The 15,090-nt window shown below is 31.2% G+C and overlaps 1 protein-coding gene across 1 annotated transcript in view; it reads left to right on the forward strand.

The window, feature by feature from the left end:
• LOC130894221 (uncharacterized) overlaps positions 1 to 14,811 on the forward strand; it is a 31,630-nt gene extending 16,819 nt beyond the window's left edge. Inside the window, exons 3-4 of the mRNA XM_057800868.1 lie at positions 3,273 to 3,460; positions 8,256 to 14,811. Coding sequence (XP_057656851.1) covers positions 3,273 to 3,418 — 146 coding nt within the window. The 3' untranslated portion in view covers positions 3,419 to 3,460; positions 8,256 to 14,811. The remainder of the gene's footprint in view (positions 1 to 3,272; positions 3,461 to 8,255) is intronic.
• The last annotated feature ends 279 nt before the right edge of the window (positions 14,812 to 15,090 follow it).

Raw genomic sequence — 15,090 nt, forward strand, 5'->3', positions numbered from 1 at the left:
ATTTGTTCAAAATATTGAGAATTGAGATTTATTTTCTGCTTTTGGTGTCGGCTTTGGTTAGCGTTGATTCTGTGTTGAAATTTTATCACGGATGAATGAATTTTATAGCTATAGGGTGTTCTATAAGAATAATGAATTATTATTATTATATTTTTCTGCAGAGTCTCTTTTTCTTTGAATATTCTCTTATAGGTGCCTGTCTATTAAAACATGGAATGAAACAATTTAAGAGTGCTAAAGATTCAGATATGGAGTTAATAAAAAATAACTGAAACATGAAGAAAATAATAAACTGATTCTAAATAAAAACTAAACCGTAAGGGAACTTTAATCAGAATAAGTAACTGAAAAAATGGTGGAACTGCCTCTAAATCAAACAAAAAACGTTAGAAGTCACATCAAACTTAAGGGATAATGACTAAAGGGAGGATGAAGAAAGAAGACTGACAAAACATGAAAACAAAACAATTTATGAGTGTTGAATATTTAGATTTGCAGTTAAGGGAACTATAAACAAAATAAATGACTAAAAAAAATGATTGAAACGACTCTAAATCAACAATAAAAGTTTTATATTTACATCAAACTAACGTGGAAAGTACTAAAAAAAAGAGAATGACGATTTTCTATGTCGAGGTTTTGCATGAAAGCAGAAAATACAAAAGCCTCGAAACGAGTAAAAGCGTGAAAGAAAATGAGGCATAAATTTGGGGGATTACTATCTCTAACTAAACGGACGTGGTCGTTCCCACTCACAAATTAAACGCGGTTTCAAGGGAACAGTCAACTAGGAAGTGTAGTGGTTTATTCGGAGGATGCTAAAGTGTTTTGTAAATGGTCTACACGTAAAATAATTTTTGAAGATATTAAAGAACCCAAGTGAAATATTATCTACTAGGTGTTGTAATCACAATGGCTTTTAGTTATATGTCAAAAACCATTTTGAATGATAGAAAAAATTCATGTGAAGTTACTGAAGTGTGACTGTAATTAAATAGGTATTTGAGTGATTAGATTACGTGGACAACCTGTACTAGCTAAATATATTAAAAATGAATTTTTCGAACGATTTTTTACTCTTTGCTTAACTCTACAACATTAATGATTTAGGAGATACTTAGATTGTTAGATCGTTGTATGTACCAAGGAAACCGTTTGCCATAAAGAAACATTCTTAAGAAAATTATCATAAATTGTAATTATTAATTGGAAATACTCACAGGAGGTATTAAAACACAATCAAACATTTCTATTTGAATTGAAAACTGTCAAACATCGTGTTACTTACACAAGGAAAAACTTGTATAAGTATCTGTCTGTTATTTAAATATATAAAAAAGACTGTCTGCAAGAATTCATATGTGCAGGTGTACAATTAATGCAATTAATATTTATTAACATAAAATAAAAATAAATAAAATGGTTTCAATAATCTAACTACCGTTCTCGTTGGATGTCAAGACTATTTAGAACATTCTATGCGTGTTTATGCTCTCTTAAATACTAATCCTATTGTATACAATAGATATCCTATAAGATAAATGATTAAGTATCTAGGGACATATGGAACCGCTTAATTAAGACATTGAGGAAGGTTAGTTTACAATATATTTTAACTAATACAATGAGTAAGTAAAATATAAAACAGAAATTGGAAAAAGACATGAAAAACTAAAAGGAAAAAAAACCAAAAAAGGATAAAATAAAAAAAAACAAAAATGGAAAATTGGAAAAACTATGAGTTATTTGCTGGAAAACTGAAAAATAAAATATAGCATTTTGGAAAAGATGCAAAAAACTGAAAGAAAAATTGTAAAAAAACCTAAAATCCAAAAAAGAGATGAAATTTTGAAAATAAAAATGGAAAATTGGAGAAACTATAATTGATTTGCTGGAAAATTTAGAAATAGAACGTAAAATTTTCAAAAAGACGTGAAAAACCAAAAAAAAATCGTAAAATCGTGAAAAAACCTGAAACCCAAAAAAGAGATGAAATTTTAAAAACAGAACTAGAAAATTGGAATAATTATGAGTGATTTGATAGAAAATTGGAAAAAAAATTAGAAATCTGAAAAAGACGCGAAAAACTAGAAGAAAAATCGTGAAAAAACATAAAACCCCAAAAAGTGATGAAATTTGAAAAATAAAAATGGAAAATTGGAAAAATTATAAATGATTTGCTGGAAAATTGAAAAATAAAATATAGAATGTTGAAAAAGAATCTAAAAACTAAAAGAAAAATCGTTGAAAAACTTAAAAAATAGATAAAATTTAAAAAACAAAAATAGAAAATTGGAAAAATTATAAGTGATTTGCTAGAAAATTAAATAATAAAATATAGAATTTTGAAAAAGACGTGAAAAAATAGAAGAAAAATCGTGAAAAAATCTAAAACCCAAAAAAGAGATAGAAGTTTAAAAACAAGAATAGAAAATTGGAATAATTATAAGTGATTTGCTAGATAATTGAAAAATAGAATATAGAATTTTGGAAAAGACGCGAAAAACTAGAAAAATAATCTTAAAAAAACCTAAACTCAAAAAAGAGAAAATTTTAAAAACAAAAATTGAAAATTGGAATAATTATAAGTGATTTGCTGGATAATTGAAAAATAAAATATAGAATATCCAAAAAGACGTGAGAAACTAGAAGAAAAATCGTAAAAAAAGCTTAAAGCTCAAAAAAGGGATAAAACTTTGAATACAAAGATAGAAAATTGGAATAATTATGAGTGATTTTCTGGAAAATCGACAAATAAAATATAGAATTTTCAAAAAGACATGAGAAACTAGAAGAAAAATCGTAAAAAAACTAAACCCAAAAAAGAGATAAATTTTTAAAAACAAAAATGGAAAAATTGGAAAAATTATGAATGATTTGCTGAAAAATTGGAAAATAAAATATAGAATTTTGAAAAATACCTTATAAACTAAAAGAAAAATCATGAAAAAATCCAAAACCCAAAAAAGAGATGAAATTTGAAAAATAAAAATGGAAAAATTACAAGTGATTTGTTGGAAAACTGAAAAATATAATATAGAATTTTGAAAAACAAGAAGAACTCTTGTAAAAAACCATATTGTACAACTAAATATATGATTAACAGATCTTAAATGGTTCTAACCAGGAAGGCGAGATAATTTAGTCTTGTTTAGAATGTTTGTTTTCAATGAATATCACGAAAGCGGTCCTCTTACAAGCTACATAATCAATCTTAACTTCACGGAAAGTATTTTCACAAACATAATATTATTCGTTTTCAATTTTTTTAGGGCGATCGTACCAGGGGATCAACGAAGAAATAATATGGGTCAGTATAGGAATGGGAATAGCGATCGCTGTACTTATAACGATAGCACTTTGTTATATAATGAGAGAAAAGTGTATAGAAAGGAGGGAGTATTATATAACTGCATGACTTGTGGCACCGCAGCAAAATCAAGAGCATTTCACTATAAAGGTAATAAATCGAATCATACGAGAATTGATCCTTTTGATCTATTCCTGTCGCAAAGGGTAAGCGATAAAATAAAAACGCTGAGGGTAATTGCACCAAGGTGATAATAATGATAATCCACTCTGTTAGTGATTCTCCATTGCACAGTGGATCAAAAATAGAAATATCTACTCAAAAATCAAATTTTTAATAATTGCTTTAATTTGATTTCACATTATATAACTAATCTGGTTAGTCTAAGGTACTAATATCCATTATTGAAGTTTATCAAAAGACAGAAGATTGGCAATGCCCTGAAACTGATTGTTAACGATTTTTATCTAATTTCGCAATCAAATGTAACACTTTGAGTCACTACTTGACATAAGGAAACATCATAACCTCTATATATAAGTTATGAAAAGTAGTTATGTAAAAACTTTACGTAACTGTTTAAATCTCAAAGAATAATTTATTAATTACTGTGAAAACTAATAATCATTTCGTTATTTAAACTTACAATTAACTCATTATTTTAATTTGATAGTGTTTTATTATTTATAAAGATTAGAAACAACATTATTAAAGAAGGAATTATTTCAAGTAAGTCCATTTTATGGGCGAATATTCTCTTGAACTTTTTAATATTAATGTTAATTTCATTTGAAGCTGTAATATCTACATATATACCAGTGATTTAGTCCACAATGTTTTCTAGCCTTGGACTACACTGTTGTATTACCATCCTGGGTCAGTCAGGAGAGACGCTGACGAGTTTGAAACAGTGTCCTGTGTATCCTTTAACATTAGGTAGACCCAGATACGTCTCCTTTAATAAACAATGTGTATCAGATATTAAGTGGACGTATCTGGACTTTGTAAGTGAAAAGACTTTTGTGATTATACACTCAAATCAAACCAAAGCCCTAGATTTGTACATTACTTCAAACTTCAAAGCTTCACTCTGTAGTTATCTAGAAAAAAGCAAACAAATAGAGTGCGACTTAAATATCGACCTCCTTCTTGGAAATGATTTAGCTTTGATCTTCTAAACGTACTTTAGTCTCAAAATTTAGAATATTTAATAAACAGAGACATGCTTTGATGATACACGCCAAATTCAGAATCAGGCTTCATCAAAAACTTCATTTCTCTTAATAATAAAAAAAGTACTGGGTGGCCAACTAAAACGTACGTCGGCCATATCTTAGTAACGTATTTTTTCACAAAAAAACAAAAAAGGCCACGAAACGCACGTGGAAACTATTTGAACGTATTTGAAAATATGAAATTGAAATAGCAAAATTTACTCAATTAAGTCGCACTGCTGAATCGATTTTTATAAACTTGATGTTGTTTTCAAAGTAAAGGAAACTAAACTATCATTAAGATAGGGAGAACCGCATGTCAATATCTCTTTTTGGTCTCAAGTTATTTTAAGAAATGTGTAAATACCAAAAATTTTTCTTCACACGTCTAGTAATCGATTTGAAATACGTTATAAATATTTAAAGGAGTTACCCAAAAAAAATGGAATCGCCACAAAGATCTATCTGTATCGACAATCGACATAGTGAGTGATTCGCAATCGTTGGAATCTTTGCGTGTGTTTTGGATTCCGTGGAGGTTTCTATATTCCTATGTAATAGTCATAAACCAAAACACCAACATAAATAACCATGTTATTAGTCCCAAACTCTTCACCCTTTATATAAACAGTAATCTCTAACAATACCTAGGCGGAGATATTCTGATCTTCTGTGGCGATATCGTTGTATTTATGGAGGAACTCAAAATATAAGCAAAATATAACATACTCTAAAATATCTGATCATAAACCTGTAAATCAGCTGAAAATATTAACAAAACTGAATCGCCTCCTAATAAAAATCTCATTTTAGGACGCATAACATTTTTTGAGTAATTTTTCTTTCCCTTAATAGAACTTCAAAAGGTGTAAAGTCACTTCACGTTGCAATATATATCTTGTCAGTTTTCTCTTTCCCATTTGTTTTGAGACGATGACCGTGTTCCCTGCAGAGAAAAGCAATTTATTCTTGGAAAAAGGAGTTTCCCCTATCTGAAATATAATTTGTTATGAATCAGGGTTATTCATGTAATAGTAAAAACAAATTTCAAACATGAAAAATTCTGTCATGAATTTACAATTAAGGATTCTGTGGACAAAATCGGCGAGCATCATTGATTTCTATTTGCACCCATACACAACGGGATCAAATCTCAAAGAGCTGCTCAAACCAGAAAAAAGTTACGGAAGCGTAGAAGCAGCTTCCCAGGAAAGCAGTGGCTGTTTATTTCTAAGAGATAGAAGAACCTCGTTTTCCAAGTTTTCAAATTGAATCTTTAGCTAAAAGTTGATTTAAACATTATTCTATCAAATAGTATAGAGAAATTTTGAGAAGAAAATTTGACAGTGAATTCGTTCAATTGACTAACTCCAAAAACTCAGATCGATAATTTTAATTTTTCAGTTCTGGCCAGTTTTTTTAAGATATTTCATCACTGCGCTATCGCTAAAACGTTTTTTTCATCTGTGAAATAGCCTGACTCAATGTCTCTTCGGGCTTATGAACCAGAGCTTTCAAATTCTAGAGAAAAACATTTAAATTTGATTCTAATAAATGAATTTCAAATGACATGTTGCAAATCAATTGTTGATAAATCAACAATCTGCTAACACACTTTTTGTACTTTTCATTCAATACCTTGATGTTTTCGTTTTTTTTCTTCTAAGCTACATGTGCCTAAAGAACAGGATGAAATATTACAGTTATGCATTGGAGCTAGTTTTAAAATGAATAAACTCCAATGGAAGAGAGAAAATTCCATTCTGAACATCCCAATAGTTCAATTTATACGAGAGCCGTTTTTTTCTCGTCGAATCAGGTCGTCTGAAACGACAGATTTGCGTTGTTGGCCGTTCTTCATCATTAAGGCCATCTTTAAACTTTCGACATCATCGCTCATGAAGTTTTCCCCCTACAAATGATTCATTCTCTGATGGATTTTTGCAGCACTATGATCCTCAGCCTGTAGAAAACGAATCACACTTCGCAATTCACACTTGGCGGGAGCATTAATAATGGCGGACATGTTTACGTGGCTGTAGCACAACGCCGACTGCCAACTGAATGTCAACAAGAGTTTGGATTGAACATAAATAACAAAATAATAAAATGTAGTAGGAATGATTGACACTTGTTCGTCACTACAACCTAAAGACAACAATGCTTTAAGTAAGCTTAGAACGTTTATTCAGCTTCGACCTCGACTGTTATTTCAAATACAGATAATGTGTTTATCTTTCCAAATTTGTTTTGGACTTATAAAAACAACGCATCTATAGAAAAAGTATGGTGTACGACACGTGAGGAAACAACTTATATTCACTTGAATGTGCAACAAACTTCTAAGCAATTATTGTATTCAGATATTTTTAAAATTTAAATTTCTTTAGCTTGTTAGTTTTTACACATTCGAGCTTTTAATGGTAGGGGTGGTTATTCGTTTCCATCCGTCTCATCCCCAGTAAAATTTGCTACTTCAGGTGATCAGGTGATCCTACCAACACGAACCTTGAACTCTCTACATCCCTGTACCAGAGATTTATGTCACATTCTTCTTTATACCGTTCGTTCTTCAAACTTTCTATTATTAACTTGAGTACTTTCAAACCAGATGCTTGATATACTTCTATGGAAGAAAAGGTCTCACATAATCCTGATTCTTACCCCATAATCATATTTTGAACAAACATATTTTCTCTTCTAATCCAATTTCTATTAACTTATCTAATTGGAAGATTGCTGTTTCTATCCCTAACAAAATTAACATATTAAAATCATGTCATGGCAGTGAATTACGTGCCCATTTGGGCATATCTAAAACTATTTCTCATATATCTGATCACAATTTTCGGTTTTTGCTTCTTGTATAACCCAAAATTTACCTAAGGCTGGTGTTATGGGTCATTATAAAGATATTAATTGTCCATGTCAATGGATTTTCGCGGATTTGATAGATCCTTATCCAAAATCAAAATCTGGTAACAGCTTCAGTAATTATTGATTGGCTCACTAAATTTTATTTTGCACATCCAATGCCTCACGTAACTGCTAATGGTATCCTGAAGATTAGAGAAAAAGTTTTTCTTCTTTTTGTTTTTCAAAATGTTTGAAGGAATGGCATGTTACAAATTTTAAATTTTATTACATAATAATCTAAATATTTCCTTCAATTTTCATATATTTACATGAGGTAATAAAAGTTTTTGGTCTTTTATAACCATACATAACAATAGAAAGATGTTTGGACAGGCTAAAAGCCCTGTATATGACAGATTACAGTGTACACCTGGTATATTCATTATATTTATATAAAAGTTATTTTATATGAAAATACTCGAAGTAAAACTTGAGAAAATATTTCAACTGTCTACTAAAATAAGTGATAGGCTCATGGATTTTGATATTCTGATGATAGAAAAATAGACAGTAACTTTATGAATATACTGTTTTTCATGTTATCACAAATCATATGTTATAAATAATATTGATAACGAATTTTTTTATGTAACTACAAACATTTCAGTCTCTGATAGGTCTATGGATTGAAAATGCTTTATTATTTTGATACTCTCTTACACAGAAAAATAGACTATAGGTGTATATAGTAACTTTATGAATATACATTTTTTTCATGTTATCACAAAACATTATCATATTTCATTGATAACGAATTTTTTTATGTAACTACAAACATTTCAAAGTCTCTGCTAATGATCTTATTTTTTTTTTAGTGCTACACGTAACATCCCTACATTCCAGAAGTGTCTACAGAAGAATATTTCTTATCAAGACGAATTGCGAAAACAGTATTTTGAAAAATATTGGTTGTTCTATTACCAAAAGCTCTCAAGCTTTCATTTCAAATTACGTTGAAGATATAAACTTCAGATTATTTTTTGTTATGATTTTACTCATTTTCAGTAGAAATTCTCTTGAATAAATGACTGTGATTAATATTTATTTTCATAGAGTAACTGCTATTAAACTGTAACAAAAAAGGTACTCGAAAATTTGAAATTATTATTCATTTGGATTACTTTCGAAATTAATTTAATTAGAAACAATATGCATGTGTTTATACCATTTCCAATTTTTAAATGCACTTTCTTAAATTAAAAAGAATACTTTGTATCATATGTTCAGTATTTATTTTATGACGTCACGCAATATGGCGGCCTTACTGAAATGTTTAAACTACCTACAACATTTTTCAATTTCCAATAATTTATAAAAACAAAAAAAGTACTAGGAAATTTAAAATTTTGAATCAATTGGATTATTAATTCACTTAGAAGTAATAGACACGTGTCAATACCATTTCCAATTTTTAAATACACTTTCCTAAATGGCATTCATTTCCCTTTTCGAATTTTGTTCAATATCATTGAGGTAGCTAAATCACGTTTCTCGAACTCATATTTTAAATTGCGAGAATAAAAAAAAATTTTAAATCGTATAGTATAAATTGTATTCTTAACTTCAAACCTCAAAACTGTTGAGAAGAATTCATGATGAATTACATTAGAGCTCCCTAGAGCGATTTGTTTAGAGAAAGTTCAGCTCAATTGGAACGAGCCTAGCGGCGATGTTGACCGAAAGCCAGCAAGTTTTATGAGAGACAACTCTAAAACTAGTGTAAGGATCGCGAGGTTAACCGGAACGAGGCATGTTTCAATGATGTCTAAATCATACTTCCCTTTAATATACTCCCCCCCCTCACCACACATCTTTCCATACGTTTTTTCCATTGATCGAAGTAGTGCTGGAAGTCTTCTTTGGTGAGGGTCTTCAGGAGCTCTGTCGTTTTTTGCTTTACCGCTTCCATCGACTCAAATCGGGTTCGTTTCAAAGCAGATCTTTTTCTAAACTTTATAACCTTCAAGGAAATCAGAGCAGACCCGTTGACGCAAGAGCTTTTGGTCAGGAGTCAGATTTTTTGGCACCAACTTTGCACAGAATTTTGTCATGTGTAATTCGTCATCTAAAATTTTTCTAACCGTTTCTTTATCGGCTTTTACAGCCACGGCAATCATCCGGATGCTGATTCAAAGACCTGCACGCTCAATTTTGTTGATTTTGGTCCTGTTTCCGGAGTTGAAACAGTCACAGGGCGACCTGGGCGCTGGTCATCTTCAGTGCTCTCTCGGCCATCACTAAAGAGCTTACATAACTCAAAACACGCGCACGACTTAGAGAATTGTCTCCATGGGACTCTTGCAACAATTTATAGTACTCTATCTGAGTTTTTTTCAATTCAACGAGAAATTTGAGATTGATACGTTGCTCCTGTTTTTTTGTCACGCGTGCTGAGAAAAAAAAATATTATATTAGTGTTTTGGGACGTGTATAGACAAGATATCTGGGGATATCCAAAGCACTACTCGTTTTGTACGTACTAAGGCGCCCTCTAGGCTCGCAACCTCATTATTTGATAGCCAGACCTCGTATATGCTTTTGTATTATAGTAAAGTATATAACCTAACCCCTTCGGTTGGAGAATTCTTCCGCAGGAAGTGGTATTCGGCCTCAGTTGAAGTATATAAATAACTGTGTAGTATAAACCAAAGTCTGTTTATTAAAAAATATAGTAAACTAAAACATATTCGTTACAAACGTTAATAAAGTCCAGCATGTCACAGGACCGCACTCAGCACTTAATAAATAATTTGTGGTTTTATACAGGGTATTGATAACTTTTTTTGAGATTATATATAGACCGTGGTATATTATGATAGGATGTGCACGTGCTTATCACGTACTGATCATTGTTTTGGTTTACTATAATACATAACAGATACTATTATTTTTGGTTTGTAAGACACCGTTTCGATCTTCACTTGAAAATGTAAAAGAGGAATTTCTTAAAGTGTACAATCTCAAAATTTAATGAATGGATTATGACGAATGGCCAAAAACTTTTGATCGGTGGTGTACTTTATATACATATTCCACTCATTGTTCATGAATATGAAGATATCAGATGATAGATATTTTTTCTTCCGACCAACATTACGACTGGTAGCACGTTGCAAGTTGACCCCAAAACCTCTCGATGCCTCAAAATATGCTCCCGTTTTTGAAAGCGCCAATAAAGCTTCCGTTTGACTCTGAGGGGTCAAGTATATGACATTTTTCAGGAAAATAATAAATAGAAAAATTTTAATGGGAAAACTAAACATAAAATATTCAAGGTTTAATTATTGGAAAGAAAAACAATATAAAGATAAATTCAGACGAAAATGTTATTTCTGAAAAATCGTTTATTATATTATATATTTATAAATTATGCTCAAATATACCTAAATGATTTAGAAGTAGAATAATGTGTGTTTAGGGTATATTGGTAGAGTTTTGAGCTAGTATAGGCTATAATCATTTTTTTGAAATATTGATTGTGAAAAAATAAGTTTTGCATGTGAAAAAAGCGCACAATAATAAGCAACTCTGTAGTTATTAAACTTGAAAACAACTATAAATGACTAGAAAATGTATATTTTTAATTTTTTTTTGAAAAATATATAACTTATATTTAGTTCACACGAGGCCAGTGAGGTTGGCAGCCAACGCTGGTTTAGTATTTGCCTTGTCTAAGCCAAACAAGTGCCGGCGGCCAAAGCTGGAGAAAATAGAGCGCCCGTAGCCAGTAACCTCCGCCCACATAACCCTTTTGTTTTTGTTTTTCTAGTATAAATTGTGATGGTTTGGTGACACGGTAAAAATTACTCAGGTTTTGATAACTCATACCAGTTGCTGAGAACATTTAACGTTCCTTCTAATTTCAATTCTGCTGGTAATAAATCAGAGTGTCTTAGCGCTGAATCGAGCTCTTTATAAATGGAAATAGCTCATCAAAGTTTCCAGCAGTAACCTGCAACGCCAACCTGTACTCAAAAGGATCTACTAATTTTAGTTGTTACAGCAACAAGGCACAAGTTCCAGTTATAGGTTTTGTTCCTAATATATCAATCTTAATATTGCAGAGATGCTCTTTAAACATTTCTTTTTCAGTAGAATTTGCCGCGAAATCATTATTTTTTAACTTCACACGTGTGTATACCAGAAAGAAAATCCTCAAATAACAGGGGCCAGGCCAACGCTGGGTTGTCTCCAGGACCGGCGTCAGCATTATCAGCTTCTTATAAACTCTGCTTCAATGATTCTTGAGCTTGACAATTTGGATACATGGGATTAAAAAGATAGATGGAGAGTTCCTAAATAAAGATAGAAAACTATTTCACGACGGAACGGCTCTTTGCCGCATCGATTACGTTCAAATTATAGGGGCTTGGATTGAATTTTTAATTAAGGGTTTGGGGATAAAAACATAAATAAAAATTGTTTTAATCCAATTATGTGCACATTACTCTATGAAATAATGATTATCACGCTATCAGCATCCAGTTGGTTCGCTTTCTTAATGTTTGTCATTTTATGTTGGATTAAATTATGAAATACTGAATTTGGCATTCGTCAATTTTGCCAAAAATATTCTTAGACTTAAATGGAATATCTTTGCATAATGAGCAGTTGCCAAAATACGAAATTTCTAGATCTAACTTACTCTTTTCCATATATTTGGATTGTAAGAGGAATTTCCGAAGGACAAATGTATGCTGAAGAACGACCACGAGAAAGTATCGCCAACCACACCAATACTTTCGAGTTGTGATTTTTCTTTTGAAATACACTTCTAAATATATAAATATTCATTATCGATAATGATTTCCAAACCTTTAGCGGGCGTAAACTCGTGTCATTGAGACTTCAAGTTTGGATTTTTGTTACATTTCTTACTTTTCAGAATATTTAGGTGTCTATCTCTATTTTTGAACTACATTATGAATATTTAGAATGTTGCTTACATATTTTTTATCAATTTTAAATTTTCTGCCTAATTTACGCATACTGCCCTCTCCCCAGTTTCTCGTAAACCGTCTTAACCAAAGCTTTTTCTAGCTGATAATGACTTTACCTGTCTTAACAAACCGACAGATGTCGTAAATATTTTGTCTGGATATTCCCATTCTCACAAAGTGATTAACCGTAAACGATTTCTTCATATCTGGACTGGCAATTATTTGGCATTCGATATTTGACTTACTTATCCCGATTTTGATCTTAACCTACGACTGAGGTTCGTGAAGTGCTACGTTTGGTCGGTGCTTATCTAAGGCATGGAAGACTGAACATTGAAGACGACTGTGATTAACAAGTTGGAGTGTCTTGGACGGCTAGATTGAAATTCTGAGGCACAACGGCAAACAACGAGATTCATTTGAAAAGAATTTTTGCACCTACTGACCGAAGGTAAAACTGAAGGAAAGAGGGGGATCGGAAGGAAGGAAATATCTTGGCTATGAAACATCAGGCAGTTTGCAGGACTACACGATATACAATCCTTAATACACACCGCAAGAAATAGAAAAGCGATGGAAAATGTTATCGCAAATATCCATTCATGGATATGCATTGAAAGTTTTCTTTTAGATTAATGTTTATACTTGGGACATTTAACAATTGCTAAATTACAAGACACAATTAATTATAATAATATAAGTCAACGTCTACTTAACTTGGTAAGCTTCCTAAAAATGTACTGACTTCTTGTTCCCACACCCTTATATAAATTTTTTATGTCATACTCCATCCTCCAGACATTGCTATTCCAGTTATTATATGTTTTATTATGCTCCTATTAACAAAATTTAATGTGCTTGTTATTATTATATTTATTGTTATTTTCAGGAAATTATCGGTAGAGTGGACTTTTTAATAGTATTGTATAAATAGAGTTAACGGCCTAGTAGGTAGATTTAAAATTTGTCCTTATCTGTGGACCAATATTTAACCAAGATTATGAAAATTAGAAAAACTGTCAATTGGATTGTTTTGTATTAAATAGTTAGTATATTGTGAAACTATCTTAAAATCACCATTGACTATAATCGAAGCTATTGATTATAAGCATGATCTTGCAGCGATACTAAATAGCCCAGTGTTTACATCCGAACCGTAAAACCCACTTCTTTTAGAAAATCCAGAGTGTTGGATTGCTGTAGCTGCCAGATATCTTCGTCTTCTATTTCATTCGCTCCTAAATGTTGTGATCTGGAGTTTCACACTTCGAGAGAATGTGGAGAAGTTCCGTCCTCTGTGCACCAAATTCTGCACGTCAAATTATCTTAGTCTAGTGTCTATTGAGGCTACAGCACCCCGATATTCTCTGGTTATAGTTTCCCAAGAGAGTCTTTCCCTGCCCAGCTCATGTAGGCTGTCCCAATAATTGGTTTCGCTCCTGTCTATCTCCTTTTTAAATACTTTTTCCATTGTTCTGTAGCTGATACCACAGAAAGGTTCAGGTCCCATGAAGGAATCCATTGTAGGGTAATTTTATTATTCTTGCCGAGTTCGGATTTTGTGATATTGGAGCTTGATGCTCTAATGCCTATTTGACTATCGGACATGATGATGATCTGTTGGTTGCGATGATAGATTGAATTGGACAAACTCTGTCGTCTGCTGCTTTAGATCCGTCTGTATACCATTCAATGGTATTTCTGTTTATTTCACGTATGGTGCTTCGATCCCAATTACTTATATAGATTAGAATTGAGGCTAAATTTTTTCGTTGATTATCCTGAGACATGTCCTATTACTGGAAAGATAAGATAAAACAACACTTATAATGTGTAGAGACGGAATCCCCAAGGAAAAACCGTCTGATGTTTGTTTGAAAATATGAGACTTAAGTGGTGTTGACTCAAGCATTAATGCAAAAGACGTAGCTACCGCCATCTTTCAAAATGTTTCAAACTTTCTTAAAAATAGAAAAACTAAAAAGTCTAAAGCCTATGAATTAATAAGTATCTAAGATTTAGAAATTTTATTGTAGACACGTTTATAAAAAATTGTTATAAAAATGGATTGACTTAAATGTGAAATAATGGCGGGTTTTGCGGTTTTTGGAGGTGTTTCGAAAATTTAGGAACGTCAAAAAATAAGAGCATATATTTTAGACGTCTATGCTTCATCTAAAGAGCTGTCAAGTTCTTCACATCAATTTTTTTTATTCATTGTACAATCTTAAATATTAGAAAAAATTTAAACTTCAATATATACCTATATAAAAGATAGTGAACCTATTTTATACATAATTTATGATAGCCTCGATTAAAGTCGTTGGTGTTCCCGGTAAAAACGAACCTATATTATCTATTATAAACATTTTCAAAACATAAATCTGTTATTTATTCTTATCTGCAATAAATTATGTGGTTCATGAACTGATTTGAATGTTTTTTTTTCGGCTTCCACTGAAGTTTTTAATTAGACTTGTTATTTTTTTTATGACGCTATCAAGTAACTGCGAGCTACATCTAGAAGAATGTGGACCATGTTCATTTTACAAAGTAACAAGACTTTAGTTAATAAACACTCACTCAGCATAAATTTTATTATAAATAAGGATTGTTGCGAAATACCATTCAATGAATTTATTTGATTCAATCGTGAATTAAGTTATTTCATTCATTATAAAATTGTAAAAAAAATAAATAAAGTTGTCTA

Source organism: Diorhabda carinulata, chromosome 5, assembly GCF_026250575.1.
Source record: "Diorhabda carinulata isolate Delta chromosome 5, icDioCari1.1, whole genome shotgun sequence".
Taxonomy (NCBI): Eukaryota; Metazoa; Arthropoda; class Insecta; order Coleoptera; family Chrysomelidae; genus Diorhabda; species Diorhabda carinulata.